Here is a 26,783-nt window from a genome sequence, read left to right as displayed (position 1 = left end):
CACTTACTAAAGGTTTCTTTTAACCACCATTTTGTCAGAGTTGGTCAATTGTCAGGGACCATGAACCAGATTGAAACATGGTCACCACATCCAGTGCAACAAACCATAGGCAAGTCTACTTGAAATGGCTCCTGATGAAACCTACGCATATAGATGGGATTGAATGTGAGCATGCCCAACTGAGTATGAATTCTAGTAACTGGTCTAGGTCACAGATGGCTTTACATCTTCATTTTTCTTGCACAAAGACAGAGGCATAGGATACAGTTATCTACTTAGGACGTGCAACATACCCACTCAAGGAGCTTACTTTGGTTGTTTGTTATATATTCTGACTTATTAAGTTAGACCTTGGCCTTCATTACAACCTCGGCGGTCTTTCGAAAAGACCGCCGAGGCTGCGGGAGACAGAATACCGCCAGTGCCGGTGGCATTTCTGGCACCCTATCATGACTTTTCCGCTGGGCCAGCGGACAGTAACAGTGTTACCGTCCGCTGTCCTAGCGGAAAAGTCACATCAATATTGCTGCCGGCACGTAATATGCTGATGTGCAGCGGGTGCAGTAGCACCCGTCGCGCATTTCACTGCCCGAAATTCTGGCAGTGAAATGCGTGACGGGGCCATGCCTGGGGGCCCCTGCACTGCCCATGCCTAGTGCATGGGCAATGCAGGGCCCCCCAGGGGCACCCCAAGTCCCCCTTACCGCTAGGCTTTCCATGGCGGTGTTTAGCACCGTGGCCAGGCTGAGGGTCGGGGACTCATAATCCCCAGGGCAGCGGTGCTTGCACCGCTGCCCTGGGGATTATGACCACCAGGCAAAAGCCTGGTGGTATAGTGGAGGGTCCAGCGGTATGGCCGTGGCTATTGCGCCACTGTCATAATAGCTGGAGAAAAACTGCCAGCTTAACGCCGGCCGCCAGGGTCGTAATGAGGCCCCTGATGTCTGAGTGTCAAACTGGAAGTATAGTGCTTTCACCACAACACATAGACACTCATGGTGCCCTAAGTGCATAGAAATGTGTAAAATGGTGTTTGGAAAACCTGGGATGGCAGAAAATTCCCCAGGAAAAATTATTGAATTATGGGCTGTTACTTGCCTTCAAAGCATTTTCTTTTGTGAAGAGTACCTCAATAGTATGGCACCTACCTGTCCTCCTCTATATCCATGGACTTATGGTTGTGTTTGTGGTTTACACTACCAACCATACCTGGAAAAAATAGATTTAAGTAAAAATTCAAGAAACCATTAACGTAGTATCAGATCTCAAGGTAACTGTTAAAAGTTACCTGAACACTTTCTAATGTAACCTTAAACCTCTTGTCTGTATAACCAGAGGACAATACCTCCAGGTCATGTAAAAATACACTTGCCACACATTATTATTTGGAGTATCTGAAGTAGCCAGTCTAACTCTCCACTTGTGTCATTTTGGTGCAAAGAGGAAAATGCTGATGAAGCTTCCAATTCTATATTGCATTTTTTAAAGCTATTTCTAAAAGCTGCTTTCATGTAGGAAGAAATCGTATACTGTTGCCAGCACAAAGAGTTATATAAATGGTATTTTTCTGCAATGGGTAATAGAGAGCAAAACGCACCCTTTTTTAAAAATCTGCAGAAGCCAAATCTTTGTTATGTAAAATAGTGGATAATTATTGCTGCAGAAGTAGGGTGTGTGGACCACATTGTAAGGTGCAACTTCACATTACATATGCATCAGTGATAAGCTGGTAGATCTCATAAAATACATCCTTTCACAATGCTGCTAACTAATATTTTCCTTTTGTTATGCAAAGCTTTGACTAGTATAAATTCTTTCTAATATAGTGAACACCCAATGGGAAATTATCCAGCCAACAAAGCACTCAACAACTGTCTGCAGCTTCTCAACAGGCAATGTCTTAGTTGGATTGGGAGATGAACAATTTGAAGGATTAACGCAATCCAGTATTGGGGGTGTGGCTCAAAGTGCTATGACATGGTGGCATAGCTCCAGTGAGTACTATGCATTTGTGGGCCACAGAACCAGGCTCACCATCAAAACTGTTGACGTTACACTTGTACTTCAAAATAGTGATCTTGGGAGCGTAGTTAGGCTGCTGCGAAGCATGGCCGCCTAATCTGGTTGCTCCGTGTGTCTCGCAGCAAGACTGAGGCTGCGGAGGGAGACCCTAGCTGCAGAGGGGCCAACATCGGGGCTCCTACTTAGCCCTGATCGAGAGGCAGAGCCCAGCGGGATGGGAACCTGCTGCCCGGCACCGGCATGACCGCGGAGGAGACGCAGCCTGCATCGGCGCTAGCGACCACGACCTCAATTACGGCCGAAGTCCTGGTGTGCTGCATGGTGCAACACGCGGCTGGGGGGATCGCCCTCCAGCTGCCAATTACTGTATTTTGTTTCGGGCGAGCCGCGGATCCTTCGGCGGCTCGGACGTGGAGGCCACAATAAACCGACCTCTTCTACCTGCGGCGCGGTGGTGAGGCGGAGGGGCCATGACGCACCAAGACCCTGCCTGAAGCACATGAGGGGTCATTGCAAAATATCATAGGGCCAAGCATCGCAGCATTTGACCAAGTGGACTGCCCTAGGGCCTGCTGCGCAGTCGGACTTACTACATACTACAATAGGATACTCTACTCACTTCTAGCTGCCTGGAGAGGTAGGAGAGCAAACGGCTGGTGAGTCGCACCTGCCCTTTAAGGCCCAAATCCTATACAGGGGAGAACACAGCCCTTCAGTCCACGTCCGAGGTGTACCTCGGAGGCGTACGCTCCCATATGCCCCACCGCCCCATAGAAAGACACAGAGAGAGGAGAGGCCCTCCCCTACCAGTGGGGCTGGCCCCAATGCTATAACCTCTGAGGGACCCAGAACCAGGCCACATGTGGGTGACATACCCCCTCTTAGCCCAGGTGAACAGAACTTTGCGCAATACTACAGTGGGCTATCCTCAATCCAGGACAACGATCACTGCCCTCAGCGCTGTGAAGACGGAGCTACAACACAGCAGGCTCAATTGTGCCCTTATCTCACTTTGGTATCCACTCAGGTGCATTTTGGAGACAGCTGTGGTCAATCCACCTCAGCAAGCGGACAAAGCCAGTACATCTTCCATCCCTTGCCCATGGCACAGACTGCGAACCCCTATAAAGCCAGGACCCACCTTTGACAGGCCACAGCAGGATAGGGTGGAAAGCCCCTTCATGCCTGATCCTCTCCAATCCTCAACGAGACTTCGAGTCGCCCGCCTTCTGCAATTTTGGGACTAATCGCCTAATCACTTTGAATGTCTTCTCTAATGGGAACTTGCTCAGCCATACCAGATACCCACTAGTAGAATATACGTAGGGGATCGTAACCATTACTGAGCTTTAGCTTACCGACTTGAGACATACCCTCATCATCAGGGGTGTCTAGTTTGACCCTCCTGGAGCCTCCCATCATCAGAGGCGATGCCCAGGGGGAAATCCTCTGGCAAACGTTCTTGTCAACTGCTCTTCTCAGAGGCCATGGCTCAGCCGAAAACCATGGCTACTCAGCCGGCCCCTTCCCTCCCCATGACCATACCGCCTGACCGCCAAGCAGTAGATGCCACTGACCGCTTATTGCAGGAGATCACAGCAGTAGGACGGCGCCTTGAGGCTATGGACTTAAAGATATCAGACCTTTCCACAGCCTCTGCCTCCATCAGGACGGACATAACCTGTTTCAGTGAGAAGGTAGCGGATCTGGATCTACGCCTCACAACTGTAGAGGGACACATCGAGATGGTGCCGGAACATGACGCAGAGTTGCGGAACCTGTGAGCAAAGCTAACGGACCTTGAAGACAGGAGCCGGAGAGACAACGTCCGTTTCTTTGGCATACCAGAACGTAAGGAAGGCACTGGTATCAAAGCTTTCCTTAAAATTTGCGCCCTGAGCTTACAGGACTGACCTTTTCCCCGCTGCTCGAGTTCCAGCGAGTGCACAGGATCAGCCCTCTTCATTCAGCAACCTCTGGGTGGCCCCGCCCGGTCACTGCGTGCTTCCTCCACCATGAGCAAGCTCAGCAGGTTCTCTCGACAGCTCTGACTCAGTGTCCATTCTTGCTAGAGGGTCACGAGGTCAGAGTGGCAGCGGACTTCTCCAGGATTACGAATGAGAAGCGAAAGGCGTTCCTGGCCCTCAGGCCACAACTCCGGAAACTGGACATCAAATTTGGCCTATTTGAACTAGCTCGTATGTCCCGGGGAGGGACATTTTCTTGGCCTCTCCTGCCTTCTCCCAACCTCATACTGTTTCACAGAAGAGAGGCAGGATTTGTGACCACCCACCCAAATCGCAGGATGGACGCGATCATGCCCTGCAAGTAGTGATTGCACATACACAAGACCAGAGCAGAGACAAGTCCTGTTCTCCTTTAAAGCCATCAACTACTGACCTAACCTAAGCAGAGCATAACAGAGGGACTCTCCGTGTCAGAGCGCTAAGTGCTTTGGCTGCTAGCCTTCCCTGTCTCTCCTTTGTTGTTGTGGGAGGGTGGGTGGGAAGGATTAACATGTCAGCACCCTAGTGTTACAGTGTTACAGTTCTGTTTTAGTGTTGTTACTAGGGTCCACCATGTTTATGCACAGGTTTATCCCAGCGCTGCCCCATGAAACATATATCACCAGCGGAGTCCATGGCCTGACTCGGAGTCCTGACCGGAGATATGCTCACATGCCCAGTCCACCTGATTTACTGGATTCCTACTATCTCCCTGTACTCTGGGTCCTGGTCCATCCAGGTTATCTGAGCCCCCCTATACATGGTTGACGCTCTGTGTTTGGCCTTATACCATCTCTATCTTCTAGATCTCGTTCTTTATCATACTGGGCGCTTCACCCTGCCCTCCCCCCTCTCACCTGTAGACCTGGCGACTACTGCTACTTCTTACTAGTGGTTTGTAGATGGCCCTTACGTTCCACGTACCTCTCCATGCCCTCCGCCTCTTCGCGTTCGCTCGGTGCGCGGACCGTGCTGGCACTGTCCCGCAGTTCAGCAGAGCTATCAGAGGCGAGGACCTTCCTTACCTGTCACAGATACCGATCTGTGCTCCTTTTTTCCTACTTCCCCTACTTCCAGGGACACAAGGTTCAGATCCTTTCTTTCTCAACTATATCTCTAGCTTTGTCCCCTCTCTCTTTCTATATACGGGCCTACTCTCTGTATTCCTACATTAGCATCTGCTCTCCCTTTTCATTTCTTTTCTTTACCCCTTAATTCCTACTGGTGTGACCCTCTTCTATTTTTAGCTCCCCCCCTCTCCCTTGCCTACCCTTTATCACCACATCCATACTCGGAGTATCACCCCACCCCATACAGTCCCTCCATTAAGAACACTCCTCCTTAGGAGATCTTGAGTCCTTTCACAGCTGCTCTTTCTTAATGGGTTCCACAGCTCCACTGAAGGTCCTTTCCTGGAACGTTTATGGCATGACACACTACATTAAACAACAAAAAGTTCTATCTTATCTACGATCCAAAAACTCAGACATTGCTCTATTGCAGTACACCCACTTATGCCCATCAGCATTGGAGAAGCTGCGTAGGGATTGGGTGGGCAAAGTGCTCTACAGTGGAGCGCCGCCAGTTTGAGATGGAGCGCAGGGCACAGGACGGAGATGTGGAGTGGCGATTCTCATTTGCCGATCCTTGCAGTTTAGGCTTCTTAAGACATGGTTTGACCCAGAGGGACAGTATGTCCTTGCTAAGTTAGTATTGGGCCCCTCCACAGTATGCATAGGATCTATATACACGCTCCCACGGGCTCGAAACATTCCTTTTTCCTCTCTCTTAACAGACTACTGACAGAGATCGGAGCTTCTCAGTATCTTCTTGGTGGGGACTGGAACCTAGCACTGGATGCTATCTTAGATAGATCGAGGGGTAGTGATGCAGGCAGCAATGCGGACAGGTCTCTTTTGGGGGACGTTCAATCAGGCCATGGTTTGCTGGATCATTGGCATCTCTCACACCCCACCGACCGTGACTACACTTTCGTCTCCCCGGTTCATGGAACCCAATCCAGACTGGACTACTTCCTAATTTCACATAGGCTTTTGCAAGCTATTAGAGAGTCAGAGATACTTCCGGCAGCCTTGTCGGATGACACTCCGGTTTTATTGTCTCTAAGGCTCGGGCAAGTTTCTCCCGGTCATAAACCATGGCGCCTCAACACCTACTGTTACCGCACCCTGAAAGGGAAAGAGGAGCTTAGATCCCATGTCACCGATTACCTCCATAATAACAAGGGCTCAGTCTCCTCACCCCAGCTGCTTTAGGCTGCGGCTAAGGTGACAATCAGGGGACAACTAATGAGAGATGCTGCCCTTGTCAATGCCCAAAGGCGTGAACAGCAGAAAGCCCTGGAAGATTGTATTACACAAACTACACGTGAATATACTCGGGCCCCTTCCACATCCCTCTGTTGCTGTTTAGAACACGCTAAAATGGAACTCAAAAATCTTTTTGCATCACGCGCAAAATATGCCCCACAAAGACTAAAAGGCCGTCATTACGAACATGGTGAGAAAGCAGACCGCCTGCTAGCCTCCCAACTCCGGCAACGAGAGGCAACATTGGCCATCCCGGCCCTCTACAATACCCATGGTTCACTTTTTACACATCCACAGGAAATTGCTAATGAGTTTGGTCATTTCTACCAGACCCTCTATGCTCCGGAAGTGGAGGAAGATCGGGTCAAGTTGTCCACCTTTCTGGAAAAGACAAACTTACCTCGTCTCTGGGAGGAGGGTAGGGCTCTTCTAGAAGGAGACATCAGCAGGAAGGAGATCCGACAGGCTATTGCTAACCTACCATATAATAAAGCACCCGGCAAGGATGGGTACCTGCCAGAATTTTATAAATAGGCGGGAGAGGATATGGTGGAAACCTTATATGAGGCCTTCCGCGGGGCTACCCAAACTGGCTCTCTTCACTCACTATCCAACAAAGCCTCTATAATAGTACTGCCCAAACCAGGTAAGGACCCCCTTATGTGTGGCAGTTACCGCCCCATGTCCCTCCTCAACGGCAATGTTAAGATCCTGGCAGGGATACTCGCGGCTCATTTAAGAAGGTTATACCTTCTTTGATCCATCACACACAGGTTGGCTTTGTGCCCGGCCGCTCTTCCAGAAATCATCTCTGCAAACTGCTCCATGATATATGGGTGACGCGGGACTCACAGGAGGAAGCTCTTGCCCTTTCTCTGGATGCCGAGAAGGCATTCGACTGCATAGAGTGGTGGTACCTCTTTGAAACACTAAAACACTTTGGCCTCAGAACTAGCTTTATTAATATGGTACGCCTACTATATGACTCTCCGACCGCACAGGTCAACTGCGGTGGGTTTCTCTCTGACACATTTTGATGCGCAGGGGAACCGGCCAGGGCTGCCCCCAGTTGCCCTTGTTGTTTCTCTTGGCTGTCGAACCCCTGGCAGCCACGATATGCGGCTCCAATGCCATCTCCAGGACACCCATCCCTGGTGGGTTTTCCACGGTTTATTTGTATGCCGATGATATCCTACTTACCCTCACCGACTTATCCAACTCCTTACTGGCTCTTCATGCCATACTCTCCAAATTTGAGCTCCTTTCAGGATATAGAATCAACTGAGGTAAGAGTGAGGCATTGCTGTTGTCCCCCGTAACAGTGAGCGCTTCAGTCCGGGATCTCTCTGTAAAGTGGAAACGGTTGCGTCTTCAATATCTTGGCATATATATCAATAGTGGGCTGGAGAACATGATAACAGATAATTTGGACCCATTGTTAACCAGTATGAAACGTGACTTTGACAAGTGGGCGCACCTAGGCCTTTCCATGTGGGGTAGAGCTCAGGCGGTACGGATGGTAACCCTACCACGCTTCCTATATGTCCTGGGTATGTTACCTTTACAGATTCCTCTTTCTACTCTCCAAGAGATAGATCGTCGCATTCGGGCCTTTGTGTGGGGATGAAGGCGTCCACGGCTACCCAGGGCAGCATTACTCGCCAGGCGTGAGTACGGAGGACTGGCCCTTCCCTCCGTGGAACACTACACACTTGCGTTACACCTCTCAAAATTAGCCTAGCTGCTAAAAGCGCGGGACCCACCTTTTTGGGTGGAGGTGGAAAGGACTCTTTCCCACTCCTTGTCAGGGGCTACTAATACTCTACAATGCAAGATCTGCTTCCTTGCATTCAACCAACCCCATGACCAAAGCCATGCGCAACTCATGGCAACAAGCTCATCGATTGCTCAAAATTGACCCCCCAGATCTACGACACAGCACTGTTGTGGGGCAATGGGGGATTACTCATAGGGAAAAAAAACATCTTCTGGGAGGAGTGGCATTCAAAGGGCCTTCAACAACTTGATCAACTTCTGAATAGGGGCACATTGAAATCCTTCATGGAACTAAGGGAGGAATTTGAACCCCTGGAGAATCATCTATGGCGCTTTGTTCAGCTTAAACACTGGCTGGAGGAGCGATTGAGAAAGCCCCCCTGGAACCTCCCTCAATCCCCAATTATCCACTATTTGGAGACCTGGGGATCCCTTTGTGGTGTAATTTCCGGGCTCCACTCTCAGCTGAATCGCCACCTTGTTTCCCTCCCACTTTTGCTCTCCACCAAGGAGAAGTGGCAGGCGCGCCTCCAGACTGAATACGAATTGGAAGATTGGGAAGACATGATTGCGGCCAGAGATCGAGGCGCTAGAGAGGCCCGCTCAGAAATTTAGTCTCTTCAAGACATTGCACGAATGGTACTGGACCCCCCAGAAGCTGCGCTTGGCGGGGTTATTATCCCACGCCTCCTGCTGGAGATGCCCTCATAACCGCTGCAATCTGCCTCACATCCTACATGACTTCCCAGTTTTTGGCAGAAGGTGGGGCACACCCTCAGGGAGATAATACCACTACCGCCCTCTCTCACCCCTTCACTATTGTTATTGCATGATACCAGTGAGATAGGCTGCATATCATGACCGCAACAACGCCTACTACATACTGCGCTTGCTACGGCCAAGGTATGTATCCTCAGACACTGGCGCACAGCTGTTGTCCCTGTTCATGGGGAATGGATTGCTGCTATGAACCAGGCGGCCACGCATGAGAAGCTCATTTATGGCCTTCAGGACAAGTTGGATGTCTTTCTACAGACGTAGGCCCCCTTTCTATCCACGCTGGAGGGTTAGCAGACGCATGTGGGCATCAAAATTAACACTAACGGACATTGCTACACACACTGGGGACTTACACATCCATGCACTAGGACACTACCCTATCTTTTCACTTGGTATTGGAGACACCCTATCAAGCAATCCCATTTGGGCTAAGCAGTGGTTGGCTATGGATAGGATGTACTTATCTACTTATCACCCCTCTTAACCCCACCCTCCCCAATGCCTCCCCTTCCCTTGGACTCAGCTACTTCCATACACCTACTTCCCTCAGGTCCCACCCCCCCATATCCTTCCCACTGCATTTCCCATCCACTACACCGCCCTCGGTCGATGTTACTATTTCTATTTTTAACTTTTCGCTTTCTCCCTGGCCTTTTCCTTCTACCCTTTCCTTGGCTCCCTCTCTCTTTTCCACCTTAATTCTTCTTTTCTCATGAACGTTGTGTGTTATCATTGTACGTTCCTTCCTGTTTACGACCTTCACACCTCATAGTTCAGAACTAACTTCCGATAAGTAACACGTCATATCAGTTGTTCGCTATCCCTTTTACTCCAAGTCTAGCATCTATTCTTCTCACCCATCAGTCAGTCAGTTATATCGGCTCGGAAACCTGCTTAATGTATTGAGATGCTCTTAACATCTTAGTACTCTCCAGCGTGTTCTTGAAAGGGCGACCAGCTAAGTTATTCCCCGCCTATCTTCTTCTTCCCCACCCCTTCGGCATATCTATAGCTTCTCTTTCCAGATCTATACACCATGTTCTCCCTCTTTCTCCGCCAACCTCTCTCTCCTGCCCACTGTCACTGCCTTTCAGTCCCTGTGACCTACAAGAACCACTTATCTCTTTCCACGGGTTTCCCCGTTGGTGACCTCCCCATGCTCCTTCCCTTGCCCCCGCTCGCTGTGGCGGTTGCTGCAGTGGGAGGGGAAAACTAGTAGATGGTTCTGATGGTACTGATTGATTCTGTATACTATTACCGGGATACGGTTGGAGTCATGAACGCATCCTTATACACTTATCAGACCACTTGTGTTGAGTTATCAGTTGCACTGCATTTTGGAAGTATGATATTAATTTTTGAAGCCCTGTTCGACATTCGTTCACCCCAGGTTACATGTTATCTTTACATGGCTATGTTTTTCTATGTATATACTGAACAATTGTAAGTGACTCTTGCCTATTGCGTGTAGAACAGGATCTAAGTACTATGTTAATGCTTTTGTTATTGAATGTTGATTCTACAACCTTTAATAAAGAAATACAACACAAAATAGTGATCTTTCAGAGCAAGATATTTGAAGTTGCTGTGATTTAAACATAACAGTATGTTAATGTAACATTGTGTCTGCTGGAGTAGCCATTCACTTTAAACATGGGGGGCCTGATTCACAAAGCTAAACTTAAACGTTTGGTCTACACTTAGACCAAACGTCTACGTTTATGACTTTGGGAATTCACAAAGGGCATTTATGAGTAGTAGCTTTACTATCTTTTCCCGCCCGAGTGTTGACGTAAAGATATTACTCGTGAATGTACTTTGTGTTGGTCTAAGTTAAGACCAAACTTTACCTTTAAAGTTTACCTTTGTGAATCGGAACCGACTACTTTTCCACCTCAAGAGCATTCATTTAATGAATTTTTGAGTGTAACTTGCAAATCGAAAACTTTCTAAATATTATTTATTCTTGTGAAGTATGTGAAATTTGTGGATTCAAATTACATTGTTTTAAGAAACATACAAAGCTGCAATTATTTTTCCTCTCTTTTTACTGAATGTAGTGGTTATTAGCCAAGACAGAGCTAAACTTTGGAAAACAACAACAGTCAGTCCATAACTGCCTCTTCAGATTTTATAGCATACATACTCAAGTTATTTTTTCCTCAATAGTGCGTTGTTTAGATCCACTATTTCCAGGCCACTATAACTTTCTTCTGTTAAGAGTGAAGAATTACTGCCATCTCTGATTAAATCTTCTACTTCACCTACATTACAGGTGCTCCTAGATTAAACTAATGTTCCTAATTGTTTTATCGGAGAATCAAATAGTAGATTGGACATGATTGATGACAAATGTTCTATATTATGAAAAATTAAATGAAGCTGAATGGATGATAACAGGAAGGATGTGGGAGCAAGGGTCACAAAAATTGAGACAATAATGAAATAACCTTTCCTTCAGGCAGAACATCTTCCAAATATAACCTATATAAGAATGTAAGGATTTATGATGTTTTTGAACATTGGAAAGGATGTTTAAATGATTTAATTTCTCAAATATGTTTGGCCAAGTGTTTAGAAAACCCAGAGTTAGTCACCCTTAATATTGAAAGAGCTCATAGACTTAGCAAGAGATCCTTTAATTCAGATGTTGTTTCTATATGTCATTTTCTTGTTTTTTGAATCTACGAGCCTCAAGAAGATAACTGGAGCAGATTATGGAAAAAAGAAACAATTGACAGGGATGTAGTTAAGGTTACTGCAGTTTGAAGAAATAGTCTTTCAATTTGTGATCTGCTTAAAAAAGTTTCAGTGAAGATATTGTCTTATTCATCTATGTGAAGGTTTCTAAAGAAAGAGGGAACAAAGATGGTGTGGCACAATCAACACTTAAACAATGCTTGTTTTTATAATCTTATCTTCCTTGTCTGTGTTACCTCTGAATATTCAAATCTTTTTCAATATGGATCTATTAATACCTACATTCTTGTGGAATTGAAATAAGTAAAATATTACTATGAATAGACTGAAATTGCTTAAGCAAAATGGGGAAATTAGATTTCCTTACATTGAGTTGTACCATACATTTCTTTACAGAACAGGCTTGTTTCTGATTATCAGTTTTCAGAATCTGATACTTTGCTTACTTGGGTATGTTTGGAAAGAGCATTAGTTTCTCAATTTTCTTAAAAAGAGTTTTTACTGTATATCTCAGAAACTGATTACATATTTCTTACAAATTCTTTAAAATATTTGCATATTTTTAAATACCATCTTTTCTACTAGATTATCAAAGAGAGAGGTGTTTTTGCCTTGCTGGTGTGGTACAATTAGGATGTTAAGACTAATAACAAAGATATCTTTTGGAAAAAGCTGAGAGGTGAAAGCTGCAATCTAAATGAATCATTTTCACCTAAATATCTCCTAAATATCTTAAATGTAAACATGGTGCACAAGATATTTCTAGATTTAATTCTATCCTTGTTCATTTGCTATTAAGATTGTAAGAACTATATCTCAAACTATTGCAGTGACATGTACCGCTATAATGAGTAGTTTACCTAAGATTACTCTTGACACTCATCAAGATTGGCTGATGCCCTTGGATTGGGTGTGATGCCCAGGTACTCCTTTATGAGCATGGGGGTTTTGGAGTTCCTCACTTTCATTTGTACTATTTAGCAGGACAGTGACAATTTGCTCACTCTTGGTTCCATGCGAATACTCGCATCCTATCCTCTAAACCTGAAATTGACCAGACTGCCCCTCTACCCCTGAGTGCAATCCACTTGGCAGAGCTTCCCTTGAACCTCATGGACATTCAGACTCTTTTCACCATCAGTTGGGCTTGTAGAAAGCTACTTCGCTTTTTGGAGTGAGAGCTTCTATACTCACCTGCACTACCACTAGCCAATAACCAGTGGCTCCCCATATTGCAGGAGGAGCTGGTCCTACGTACACTGATGCAGCACGCCCTACACAATTTTGGCAACCTTTTCCCAGATGGTCACTTTATTTCCTATGGTGACAGCACTCACTTCGTTAGTGCCCCTTACATGTCCTACTTTGTCCTGGCCTGACTACACAGCGCCCTGTGTGCCCTGATCCCTACGTATCAGCTGGCTGCAGAAGAATTCACCCCTCTGACATTTGTAAACACTGACAGTAATGGGAGTTGGTTGGTCTTCACCTCAACGGTTGACATTGATCTGGTGCCAGATCTGCTTCTAGCACTCTTCATAGGGGGAGCAGATATTTGCCCACTGCCAAAGTATGGTTATACAACCTAATGTATTGTGACACTAACAATGAACTTCATGCCTTACTTCAACCCCGACCTCCAGGCTGAAGAACATATGGCAACTCCTGCAGGACTATCTCCAGAAGCTGAAACTCGAGAAGGTGGATTACTGTATGTGAACCCTGCCATGTCCCACCCATGATGGATCTTGATCCCCCTGACTGAGAGTCAAAACCTCAACCTGCCTCTCCCAAATCACTAGATTGCCGGAGGCCTGCCCTTTCCTGTTATGCATTATACTATGCTGTTGTATCCCATACCATCTATCTATGTTTGTGTCCTGTATGATATCTGGTTTCTACTGTACATGCTGTGATACTCCACTCCCAGGAGTAGTTGCTTGATTGTTCCAGTCATAATAAAATGATAGATAACATTTTTTTTAAATGAGTAGTAATCCCGATTCTGTACTTATTCTTGGAAATCAATCAAAAATTAATTTAGAAAGGGAACTCGATTTAAATATTTTTGGGACAATAGAGATGTGGAAAAATATATTTAGAAAAAGAGAATCATGTTGTTTAGATATACTGGCACTACAAACACTCTTAATTCTTTCCTTTTTGAAAGATTTATTAGAAGTTATCTCTTTGGTGCATATATTTGGTGTCATCTCATCTGATACTTATTGGGTATGTGAATCTCAAGCAGGTACTTTTTATTTATTCTTCAAGCCTATCCTTGTGAATTCTTTTTGGATCTCAATTTGGAATAAGAATAACAATATTCTAAATACTATGGATCATTTAGATTTTTATCAATTTTACTGAGAATCCTTATAAGAGATTAGTACTCCCTTCAATCTAGAGGGAAATTAGTTAATCTAATTCTTACTCTTATATTTGAACATTTACCTTCAACATGGAAGGTTAGTTCAAATATATAATTTTCTATGTGGTGGAATGGAATTTGTTTTAATCAGAAAATTGATTTGACTTTGCTTGGAAAATAGGACCCCCCTAAAAAACAGGAATTTATTTGTTCTCCCTATATAAATTTACTTTTAACAATACCTCAAATGTTTCTCATAATTCCATTAGATGTGAAAAATGTTTAAATTGCCAGGTTTTTACGAATATGTCACTACATTCTTTTGCTTTTTAATAAGAGTATTGTTAAATTGCTGCTTGCTACAATCGTATTCTTGGCAATCTGATGTATTTATGAACAAATACATAAATACTCTCTTTTGAATTATGTTTACCAGCATGAAGTTCGTTTGAGCTATTGCTCTTATTTGTCTTTTCTTTTTCTCTCTTCTATATTTTTCCTTCTTTTCCTTTTTATTAGAAAGATGTAACACATTGTGGTGAAAGTTGCAAGAGTTATTTATTTTTTCATAATTTGCAATTGATTTTGCGTGTTAGTTTTATTTCCTTGTTATGCTTTTAAGCATTTTATAACAGCTCAGAAACATAGGGCAGCATCTTTGTGCTTCCTAGGTCTGGGAAACTCTAAGATCTCTTCTGTGCTTGTGCAGTGCAGTAAAATGGCATCATGATACTTCCTCTGGATTGGCCAAGCAATAAGCCTTCATCTTCAATTGGACCTACTTTTCAAATAAAATAGCTGAAGGACTGTGTGTTTCTACACTCCCTTGAAGATTAAGTAACTTGGGATGTTACTGACTGTTCCTGATATATGCATTAATTCAGATAGATGTCAAAGGTTTTAAATTATATATAATTGATGGACTGATGTACACTTATGACATGCTTATTTTTTTCTGATATTGTGAACTTACTGTTTACTGCATTGGACCCATCGATCTCCTTCCTTTCCACAGTTTCCCTTTTCTGTTCCTTCTGTATTAAGCTTCTCATAACAAAACTTCTCAGAACCAGCAGCTTCTAATGAAAAAAACGCTTCATGTAAAAATACAACTTATTTTTCTGTTTGCAGCATATTAAAAGCACAATTTAAGTTATTTAAATTCTATAACATTGTTTCCAAAGCAATATGTGACATTGGTATGGTACAAGAACATCATTTTCAGAATATTGTCTGAAATAAATATTGTGCGCTAAATATTGTATATGAAAATATCACTTACAGTAGGTTAAAACAAAATGTCTACCCTCAATTGAACAATATTTGTGTAAACTAAATTAAGGCACAATATTTATGCCAGGTGACATTTCTGTACGGGTTCTATAGAACTGTTGACTATTTTCACTGTATTCCCTTATTTCCTATAATTATCAACACTATAAGTGAAAAGAAGTGATTTGATTTTATCATTACATTTTATTGTCAAAGAATGCTATCTTCCAAGATGGATGCTACGTTTATGGCTTTGTAGTCATTCTTTTCTTTCAGCTATTACATCCTAGCATACAATAAAAGAAAGTGAACAGCAACAGCAGTGAGAGCACACAGCCTGGGCACAGTTGCAGCTGTGGTAAAACAGACTGTATTTGCCTTCCTTGTTTTGTTGTTCCATGCAAAAAAGGAGTAACATTATATACATCACAAAAAGTGATGCATATGATGAGGCACCAATAAGCATGCATTGCCTCAGCAACATTTATGTGGGATTCTATTGGGAAGGGACTTGGGGCATTGTTTAGAAGTTGTTTTACCAGTAACATGAGAACATTTTTAGGTCCATTGTTATTCAAGACTTTTTTCCTAAAATTATTTATATAATATATTTATATAAGCATTCAACTAGTCCTCTTTGTCCATTTGTCTGTTATTGTGCCATTCACATTTTAATTCCACCCACCATAGCAAACAGTATGGGACAATAATTCATCCCACCTCAACCACATTCTACGTTCTCCAAAAGTGGAGGCATCTTGCTCTTTCATGAAGAGTCCATCTACACACAAAGTAGTGCTGGTGACTACGGTGGCAATGTGACTTTTCGAGAAGAACATTTTAATTTATTTTAGCCATTGTTTTTTTAGATTGATAATGTTTTGAAAAAAAATGGCATAATAAAACAAGCATTAAGGCCTGATGTCAAAAAATGATTATCATACAATCAAAACACTATGAGACTGAAATGTCCTGAGTAGGGCAAACACAAAGTTAGGGAGAAAAGCTATCAAATTAGGAGGAAAATGAGATTGATCACAAAGCTACTCACTCATGAGCAAGGGACCGACCTAAAGCCCACTATAAGAATCTGACAATTATTGGCATGTGTACTTTCTATACACAAGTGCAAACCAAATCCTAACACTTGTGTACCTTGCTCACATAGTCATTCTCACAGTGTTCTGTCCATTCACTTTTACTGTACTTTAAGCCTGACTTTTATGACTGTGATTTTATAAAAAGGATAATGTACTGCGGTTCCTAGGAAATATTCCTGCTGCTCAGCCCTGGAAACACTGCTTGCTATTTTACATTGCATCCTCACCTGTGATTGTCTAAGTCTTGTAAGTTAATTTTCATAAAGGCAGTTGGAGCAACATTTTCTGCAACAGCTTATAATCATTTTGCCACAGTGTCTTTGAGAAAAGGTCCTCTTTTCTCCTGTTCTACGACCCAGAGGTCAATAGCAAGCATAGTCTAGGAGTCTCCTGCAATTTCCTTGTTAATCAATGAAAAGTTATTAATTGCAGGCTGTAAAAAATTGGATTATTTGAGGTGGGTGGCTACCTACCTAGTGGAATAATCCCAACCCTTGCCAGGGTGAATATACAAAGTCACTAAATTAACCTGAGCTCAAATCCCTAGTGGTTATGGCACAAAGTAGACAAATGTAACTTGGGGCAATGTGTAAAATATGTATTCAACACCAAAACAGTAATAAAGTCAATATGCACAACAATAAGAATCACAATTCGCACTAGAACAGTTGAGTGAAATTTCGTAAACAAAATGATACTAAAATAACAAAAATTAAATAAGGGCAATTAAAAATAGTGCCAAAAAGCACAAGGCACAAATTCAAGCTGACCATGATGGTACGTGAGTTGGATACATCAACAAAGTTAATCCTGGTCAAAGATTTTTACTTTCATACTACAGGCCTGATTTATATGTTGGTGGTATGAATACTCCATTGCAACTGCAATGGAGTATCCATACTGCCAAGGCTGTGGTCCACCCCCTGATTTAAATGCGGGTGGACCATAGTTTTAATTGTGGCAGAGACTAATCTGTCACTGCTGTAATTAAACTTCTCTGATGACCTGACAGAGTAAAGCTGTCAGAGGTTGACCTCAAATTCCGTCCACCTAATTTCGATGACCAAAATTTGAGGCCAGTCACCACCAGAAAAACTCTGGCAGTAAGGGACAGTGAAAACTGCTAAATTCTCCCCTCACCACGAGGGATAACTACTATGATGTGAGGAGCATTTTATTTTTTATTTTCAAAAAGAAAATCCAGCTTCAGAATTTTCTTTTTAGAAAATTAAAAAATAAGTTTGATGGATGGCTCTGTCATGTTGATGGAGCTGTGCACCAACCTTTAAAATGCATTGACAGGAACCACTGTGACAGTGGTTCCTGCCAGTGCTTTAGGAACTACCACCAGCTAAGCAAACATTACTAAATTTGGTGGGCAGAAGAGTCTCTGCCTGTTGGACATTAAGAGGGTCATTATGAACATGGCGGTCTAAGCCACCATGCCGGCGGTGGCGGTAATTACCACCATCCGGCATGGCGGCCTAGACCACCATAGAATGGATTTGGCAAAACCGCCACTGGCATAACTCCGCCACCGCCAGGCTTCTGCCGCCAGGCAACCTGGCGATGGCCCCTTTACATATGCGACAGGGCAGTGCTGCAAGCAGCTCTGACCGACGGATAATGTACCTGATTCTACCAGCCTTTCCCTGGCGGTTCACCCCGCCAGGCAAAGGCTGGCGGAATGGGGGCCCCTGCACTTCCCATGCATTTGGCATAGGCAGTGCAGGGGCACCCGTGCACATCCCCGTCGCGGAGGACACTGCCCGATATACAGGCAGTGATATGCACAACGGGTGCTGCTGCACCTGCCGCACTGCTACATTGCCACTGGCTTCATGTGGAGCCGGTGACAATGTACAGGCCCAGTGGAATTATCATTATGTGGCCGGTGGGGTCTTCAACATGCTGGCTATCTTTTGTAGAACGCCAGCGCCGAACTCGGCGGGTTTTCCCACTGCGTTCATAATGAGGGCGTGAGTCCTCCACCAGGCCAACAGCGATTACTCCACCTGCAAACAAATTAATCAGGCCCTTAGTCCTTTAAGTCCCAATTCACCACACAACTACACATCTAAAGCCCCTCAAGAGAGGCATTTAGAGACTCAGAGTGTGTCAGGCAGAGGTCAACAGAAGGGTCCAACCCAGGTCCACTTGCCAATGGTCAGGTGAGTACTTCCATAAAAAGGCCTCTTATAGCTTATCAGGTCTTTGCTCCGGATACAAGAGAGGGCAGATCCAGTTCTTCCTGGTTTCTCTGAGGTCACAGACAGCATGTCCAGTCCTCCCCTGGTCTTCCACAAGTCTAGGAAGTGTTCTGACGTGTGTGCTTTGAGGTGTCAAATTTATGCCTTGCATTAGCCAGTGGGTGAGAGTGACTTCTGGGCATGCCCTAACCAGTGGCTTAAAAGTTCTATAGGCCAACCAACCCCACTTTAAGTATTTTCAAGTTGCAGATGTCTTCGGCGACTCTAAATTTGGGCTCTGAAGGGTGAAGGTGTGGATGGGGAGTGCATTATGGTAATCTTAGTGTACTTCGATATCTAACACTAGAATCCAGTTTGAGGTAAGCACTGTAACCACAACAGGTATAAGTCTAGTAGAACAAAAGCAAAGTCCTTTAACAGTCAGGCAGGGGATCCACAAGCATTGTCTTGGAATACTTTTCTCTCCCCTTTGTGTGCCAAGTGACATATGTGAACCCAGCAGACCTGTCAAGTACGGGCTGACACAGTAGTGTCACAAAGTGTATCCATAGCCCCCTCCCAGCAAATTTAGGAGTCATTTCAACCCATTCAAATTCAGGTCAGCCTATTCTTTTGCTTGTGTGGGACATTTCACACCTATTCACACCTATTTTTGGCAACTTACTGGTAGGAGAAGCTGGAGAGCAAATGCAAGTTAGCCTCAAGGAACCTCAGACAGAGGAAAATTACAAGTTACTTTCCCTTAACATATTTTACAAATCTGACTTCACTATTGAAATTATTTTAATAACAACTGAAAATATCTGTTTAATTATTTTTCTAGCTGGTCCCTTTCCTGAAATACTGTATTAGTATTTGAATCTGTACTCTGCTTTTATACAGAGGACAGGTAAGCCTCCCACAGTTAGAATAACGTTTGGGTGCTAGTCACTGTAAGGACATGTTAACATTGAAGATCTACAATCCTACTTTTGAATAGCATGCACCATGCCTTGCGGGCTCAAGACATATATGGGGTGACCTATTAATACTTCAAAGGAAGATTTTGCCTGTCAAAAGGGTTTATTTTGACAGGTAGTGGTGCATGCTACGCACTGTTACAGTCACAATATTGTGGTAGGACTAAAGTTAAGTTTACACTGTCACTATAGTGGATGGCACAATAGGTGCTGCAGTCCAATACAAGCTTTTACTTTCATGGCCTTTTGTTAAATACAGTAATTCAGAGCATGCTAATTCAACCATATTAGAATGGGAAGCACAGGCACTTTACTACTTGTCAGAAGAGGTTAAATGCACTGAGTACAACACCCAGCAACAACACATGGTCCATCAAAAGGTGAAAAATCTCCCAGGCAAAAAAGTAAATTTCCTCAGCAGGCTGATCTCAGTATAACTATGGGGGTCATTATGAATGTGGCGGTCTTAACACTGTCACACTCACGGTGGCGGTCAGGACCACCACGGATGCAGCGATCCAACCGCCACATCAAAATCCTAGCGGTGAGACCAACAGGGAACCTCCAGCTCCACCAGGATCATGGATCCCGGTGGCCTGGCTTTGATGGAGATCGTATTCCTCCAGGGCAGCGCTGCAAGCTGCGGTATCCTTTGGATTATGTGCTTGTTCTCCACCAGCCTTTTCATGGCCGTAACACTGCCATGAAAAGGCTGGTAGAGAACAGGTGGAGGGGGCCACAGGGGGGCTTGGCATGGGCAGTGTAGGCCCCTCCCCTGACCAGCACCATCGCCATGTTCACTGTCTGCTTTGCAGAACACGGCGAGGGTGCTGATTCACCCTGATGGATACAGCATTGTCGCCAGCCCAATTACGAGCCGGAGACAATGCTGTAGCCTGTTTCCTGCTAGGCTGGCCGGTCTAAACTCAGGTTTCCGCCCACCGACCTAGTGGGAAACTCATGTGTCCCACTATAATGTGGGAGGAGTGAGCACACATAAAGCTTGGCTAAATGTGACTTTTAGGTGACACCGTTTCAATCCTGCCTCTTGCTCTCAGTCAACATGTAAAATGATGTTTTCCTCTGAAGTGGGTGAGCTATGATACCTAAATGAGAATTAATGATATTGTAAACCCTGCTTACTCTATAACACTACACATTTCTCAACCCACAATGCTCTCAGCCAACCAGAACTCTTTCCTCCACCTTATGCCCGCCTTTGGGGACTTTTATTTTTTAAATCTTTTGTCACGGAAAGATTTTGAATTAACACATCTATGTCATAGGCTGCACTGAATGACACACTCTATTTTTGTTTTGCATTAATGAGAGGATAGACTGATGGCTGAATGCTTGTGTGGCACTGTAGGTCATTAACCTATGCTTGGTCTGATAGTCCAGCAAGGCTGCACCTCATGTTTTTGTTTACTTTGGGAAGGTTGTTTCAAGGTCATTGTTTTAGTACGTTCTGATCTAGACGGGCAGTATCTCACACAAAGTTTTGGAAGAGCTAATTTTTGACAGGGACTCTGCAAAGTTACCAGGTGTTCTAATTGTGACAGGAGCTGCGACTCAAGCTGTTTTGATTTTGAATTGAGCGTCCCTCAGTTCAAACATAGTTTAAAACGGAGAATGTGCTATATGTTGTGCTGATGTTTCATATTAGCTTGAATAAAATGTGATAGAAGCATGACATTAATTATGTCAACGTTCAGTTAAAATGTTGGTCAGTTTGCAGGTTGTTTTCGATGTATTCACATTCCTTTACACACTTACCACTAAAACGTTTTCCAATCTTTAGAGAACAAGTTAGATTCTCAACAAGACTGTCTAAGTCTTTCATCCTATGAAGGATGGAAAACTGAGGACAATTACATATGGTGATAAAAACACAATTGCTTTAATAACATACTTGTGGTATAAAGGTTTGCATAAAAATCATATTATTATTAAATCACCGATGACACAATTTCGACTTTTGCTCTTAAACATTCGGTTATATTCACTTTGAAAATTCAATATTTTAGTGTGTAAAGTGTATTTCCTTTGGCGTATAGCATGGAAATGTAAGCCTAGTATTATACCATTAAACTGATAGATACAACAATTATTGAAGGCCAGACTTATTGGTTTTGTCAATGCTTATTAGTTTCAGTACTTTACAAGTTTTACTCTTCTACTAGTCCCCGCACTATCAAACAGGAGTTATTTAATGGGCTCTAAGGACAGGACAAAGTTATCTTTAAGTATGTGTAAAGTTGTCAAACCTCAAAGCTCATAACTTTGTACCTTACAAATTCAGAATCTGCATAACTATTCATGGTCATGCACATATTAATAGCTATTCATAACTATTAAAAAATGATATACAGTTCAGGGCAAAAGCGAATGGACATCCTTGGCAGCCAGCCACTGGTGTGAGACCTCTCACCCAGCAGAGTATGTTACCGGCCTATACTAAAACAGGTTCACAGTTTTCCATCTGCCCTCAGAAATGTCTCCTGGATCTTTGCCACATCCTGCCCACCTGCCCAAACTTCAGGACTCTTCATAGCTCAAACCGTCCTTCCATGTCCAGACTAGAGTACCCAGAACCTACTGGTGTGCAAGAGATTGGCTCAGCTACAGAATATGCCATGCAGGAATATCATGGAGAAGGAAACGGTTATGACTGGTGGCACCTGTGTAGTCATAAAACATAGGAAAACTCTAGGTACTACAAGCATCTGAAATGTTCTCATGTCCACATGTCTGCTAATCCATTCCACACTATTCCAGTGTATGCACATACACACACATAACACACACAGATATGAAAACACAGATATTCTGATTTTCAGTGATTGTTTTCGTTTCTTCAACATTAGTTCATTTTTAATCCCATTTGAAAATCTAACTACAACAACGCTTTAACCTTTTTATTCCGGGAATTTCAGATTTCTTTTAACATAAGCTGATATCTTATTGTCATACCAAACTATAAAGTAACTGTAAACTGTGTGTTTTGCAGTGAAGTTCAGTAATTTTTTTTGCATTCACATTTCTGCATACACACCCCCCCTTCTGGCTGACACCCGTTTAGCAGTGAACAGCTGGGGATTGGCCTCCAACCAAGCCATACACCCACCATGTCTGTTCAGCCTCCCCACTGTGCTCTCCCTTACTTACGGGAGGATGGCTGCAGGGCTTGGCCTTCTGGCCAGACTCTGTGTCCTGTCGTGGATGGCCAACCCCATGCTGTCCACGATCTTCAGGTATACGCAGCGGGGAGTTGGCCACAGATCTTAACCTCTGGCCTGGCCGTGCACCCAACCTACGTGCACCAACACCTCCATTGGGCCCCAAAACCAAAAACATTTTTTGAGTACTGTGGTACTCTCACTGTACCCTCCCCCCCCACTACACACAAACACAATCTTCCACTTCATGGTACCATCCAAGCTCCCCTGGGGGAACTGGCACTGTACCATGGTACCATAAAGCAGGAGCCTGTATAACAGCTCTTGAAGGAATACAGTAGTGCATCACAGGAGGGCCATGCTGCCCAATGCCACTCAACTCTATGCCAGCCCTCTCTACTCTGTCCCACTGTTTGCCACTACACTGTACCTCACTCGCCTCTATGCCAGTTCACTATACCCCACTGCACTCTACGCAACTCCATTCTGTCACTCCACTCTATGCCACTCCACGCTACGCTATTTCACTGTATACCACACTTCAGTCTACGTCACTCCACTGTACACCACTGCGCTGTCTGCTAATCCATTCCACACTATTCCACTGTATGTAACTCCACTGTAACACAGTCTAATATATGCTACTCAAGTGTTTGATCCTCCACTGTATGCCACTCCACTCTACACCATTCTACTCTACTCCACTCCACTCTATGCCCTCCACTCAATGCTACTCCTCCCTATGGCACTTCACTTTATGCTACCCCAGTCTACACCACTGCACAGTATGCTACTCCACTCTTCATTACTCCACTCTATTCTACTGCAGTCTACGCCTCTCGACTGTACACCACTTCCCTGTATGCCATTCCACTTTATGCTATTTCACTGAATGCCACGCCACTCTATCCCACTTCACCCTATGCTGCTTTACTCTACAGCACTCTTATTTACGCTATTCCACTGTACGTTACTCCTCTCTACGCTAAAGAAGTCAACACCACTCTATTGTATGTCACACCACTCTATAACACTATGGGGGTTATTCTAACTTTGGAGGAGGTGTTAATCCGTCCCAAAAGTGACGGAAAAGTGACGGATTTACCACCAGCCGTATTACGAGTCCATTATATCCTATGGAACTCGTAATACGGCTGGTGGTATATCCGTCACTTTACCGTCACTTTTGGGACGGATTAACACTCCTCCAAAGTTAGAATAACCCCCTATATTTTATGCCGTTCCACTCTACATAACTTCATTCTACCCCACTCCACTCTATGCTATTCCAGTCTATGCCACTTCACTATACGCCACTCCACTGTACACCAATCCTCTACTGCACTGTAGGCCACTCGACTGTATGCTAATTTATTCTACAGCACTCCACTCTACCCAACTACACTCCATGCCACTCCACTGTGCTCTGTTCAACAACACTAGTCTCCACTCAGCAACAGTTTACACCACTCCACTGAATCACACTATGTTCCATTGTATAGTTCTACACTGTACAACAATGCACTCCTGTCAAAACTGGCGTACAGAAATCTATATTACTGTATAGCACTTTAATACACTATACTCCACTCTATGCTGCTCCACCCCCAGGAAATATACTCCTCTCTATGAGACACTACTTCACTGTATTCCACTGTGCTCCAGTAATGCAGTCTACTCGACTACACTGTATGTTACTCTATGCAACTGAACTGTATGACAAAGTATCCACTGTGCCATACTATAGCACCTTTTACTCTATTCCATGCCACTCCGCTATACAACACATTAATCCACTCTGTGACACTCTATTGCACAACACTTTCTGATACTGTAAAATGCACATTCCACTCTACTATACCACACATTACTCCACTCTACAATACTTTGCTCCACTATGCAACACCGTTGCAATCTACTCGGCTCCAGACGACAGCACTCTAGAACATGCTACTCCATTCTATGCTACACCACTCCACTGGACTCCACTCTAGTCCGCTACACGACACTTTACCCCACTCTATGGTAATGTACCATACTCCACTCAACAGTTCCCCACTGTACTCCACTCTACTCCACTCTGTGCAATTCCACTCTATGTCACTATACAACACTGGGCATATTTACAAGGAACTGGCACATAAGTGCTGATGCGCCAGTTTTCTTGCGTTGCCCCTCCTAACTACACCACTGGTGCACCATATTTACAATACGGGGCACAATGGCAGTCATTATGACAATAGCGTCAGAGGTTTTTTATGCTATTGTGGCGCTTTGCTGCACTAGCGTCAAATATGTTGACACTAGTGTAGCAAAGTGCAAGGAGGCCCATAGGTTTTTATGGGGAGGCCATTTTTATGCCTGCTTAGAGCAGACGTTAAAAATTACACCAAAAACGGTGAAGTGAAATCTTGTAGATTTCACTGCACCATTTTTGCGGGCCTCCCAGCACCAGAATTCCCCCCTTGCATACATTATGCATGCCGCAAGCACAATGTGGCACAAGGGGGTGCATTGTGCCACTTTGTAAATGTGGTGCAGCAAAAAAGCATTCGTAACGTCACATTAGTGTAAAGAAAATTATGCTAATCTGATGCAGGAAGATGCTATGGGCTTGTAAATCTGGCCCACTGTACTCTCTATTCCCCTACACTACATTGTACAACTCTCTATTCCACTCTATGCCCCTTCAATTCAGTGTACAGCACTCTACTCTGCTCTACAACATTTTGCAACACTCTATGACACAGCACTCCACTTTACAGTACAAGAGTCCACTCCAGTTTATAACACTTTATTCGGCTGTACACTACGCCTGTCTACTCTAGTACACTCCAAGCCATTGTACTATACAACACGACACTGCACTATGTGGTCTCACAAAAAGATATGATTTGCGATATCATAAATGTTATTGTAAATAATAATATTTTAGATGGTATAAGTGAGATAATATAGAATCGTATAAAGAGTATAAAAAGAAGGTGTAAATTATAGTTAATATAGTGTGGCTACTGAGTTGAATGCACTCACAAGTTATAATAAATTGAAGGTGTGGCATATATTATGAATTAAAGGTTACATTTTTGTGGTGTTTAGGTTTGGTTTGCAGTTACAGTAATTTAAAGGCGGTGCATAGATTATAAATGTAAGGTAGCGTTTGTGTATTTTACGTTTGGTTTGAATTGAAAGAAAAGGTGAAGTTTGCCAAACTATAACACATGTTTAACCTTTTTTTTTTCTTTTATATGTATACGTATATGTATAAATATATTTTATACCCCGAAGATGAATATATGTGGAGTTAGGAAGAATAGTAATTCTTTCTTCACCTATTTATAGTAATCTTATTGAAGTTGTGGTAGTGGACAGTCTGGTTTTGATATTTTCAATGGACAATATGGACATGGGGGCCCTGACAAATCTAGATGTCCTGGATTGTCCTGTGCAAGCAGCCCAATGACCTGGAAGGCCTTTTCCTCTATGGAGGTGTAGTACTGAATATTCAAATACTTAAATGTTTAGATGTGTAGAGTTGATTTTCTAGTGATTTTCCCAGCAAGAAGGAATATTTTCTTTTTTTAGGTGCGCAATGATCTCCATCAGTGGTTGTATGACACTTTATCGAGATTGGTCACTACGTTAAGCTAACCACTAAATTTCAGGGCAACTATTTACCATGTGATGTAGTGATTAGGTCGATGTAGTGTAAATAGTATTATTATTTGAACTATAGCAAGAGTGTTTCTCCTAATCGATCATGACCTCAACACTGTTGCTTGAGCGATACGCAAGAAAATCGAGATGTGCTCCCCTCCAAATTCCTGGTTTGGACATCCCATACCATCTTTATGACCTTCTAAGTAGGACCTCTGATTAGGGTACTCAGTACAAAGACTTTTTTTTCTTGGTGTGGGGAGTAAACACAATAGGTCTTATCATCAATAAACATCCATACAGTCCATTTCATGGTCCAGCAAACATTCACTGAAAAGGGAAAGGGCATATTACTCAAGCTCAGAGCTGTATGGACACCATTAAGTAGTAACTTGCCCCTTCTCAAGCACTTCTCCCTGTC

The 26,783-nt window shown here is 43.8% G+C and overlaps 1 protein-coding gene across 1 annotated transcript in view; it reads right to left on the bottom strand.

Moving 5' to 3' along the window:
- Nucleotides 1–26,783, bottom strand: part of ADAM23 (ADAM metallopeptidase domain 23) — an 842,294-nt gene that overhangs the window by 129,419 nt on the left and 686,092 nt on the right. Inside the window, exon 21 of the mRNA XM_069225976.1 lies at nucleotides 14,959–15,064. Coding sequence (XP_069082077.1) covers nucleotides 14,959–15,064 — 106 coding nt within the window. The remainder of the gene's footprint in view (nucleotides 1–14,958; nucleotides 15,065–26,783) is intronic.

The sequence above is a fragment of the Pleurodeles waltl genome, chromosome 3_1 (assembly GCF_031143425.1).
Source record: "Pleurodeles waltl isolate 20211129_DDA chromosome 3_1, aPleWal1.hap1.20221129, whole genome shotgun sequence".
NCBI classification, from domain to species: Eukaryota; Metazoa; Chordata; class Amphibia; order Caudata; family Salamandridae; genus Pleurodeles; species Pleurodeles waltl.
This window is presented reverse-complemented; position numbering and strand designations above follow the sequence as displayed.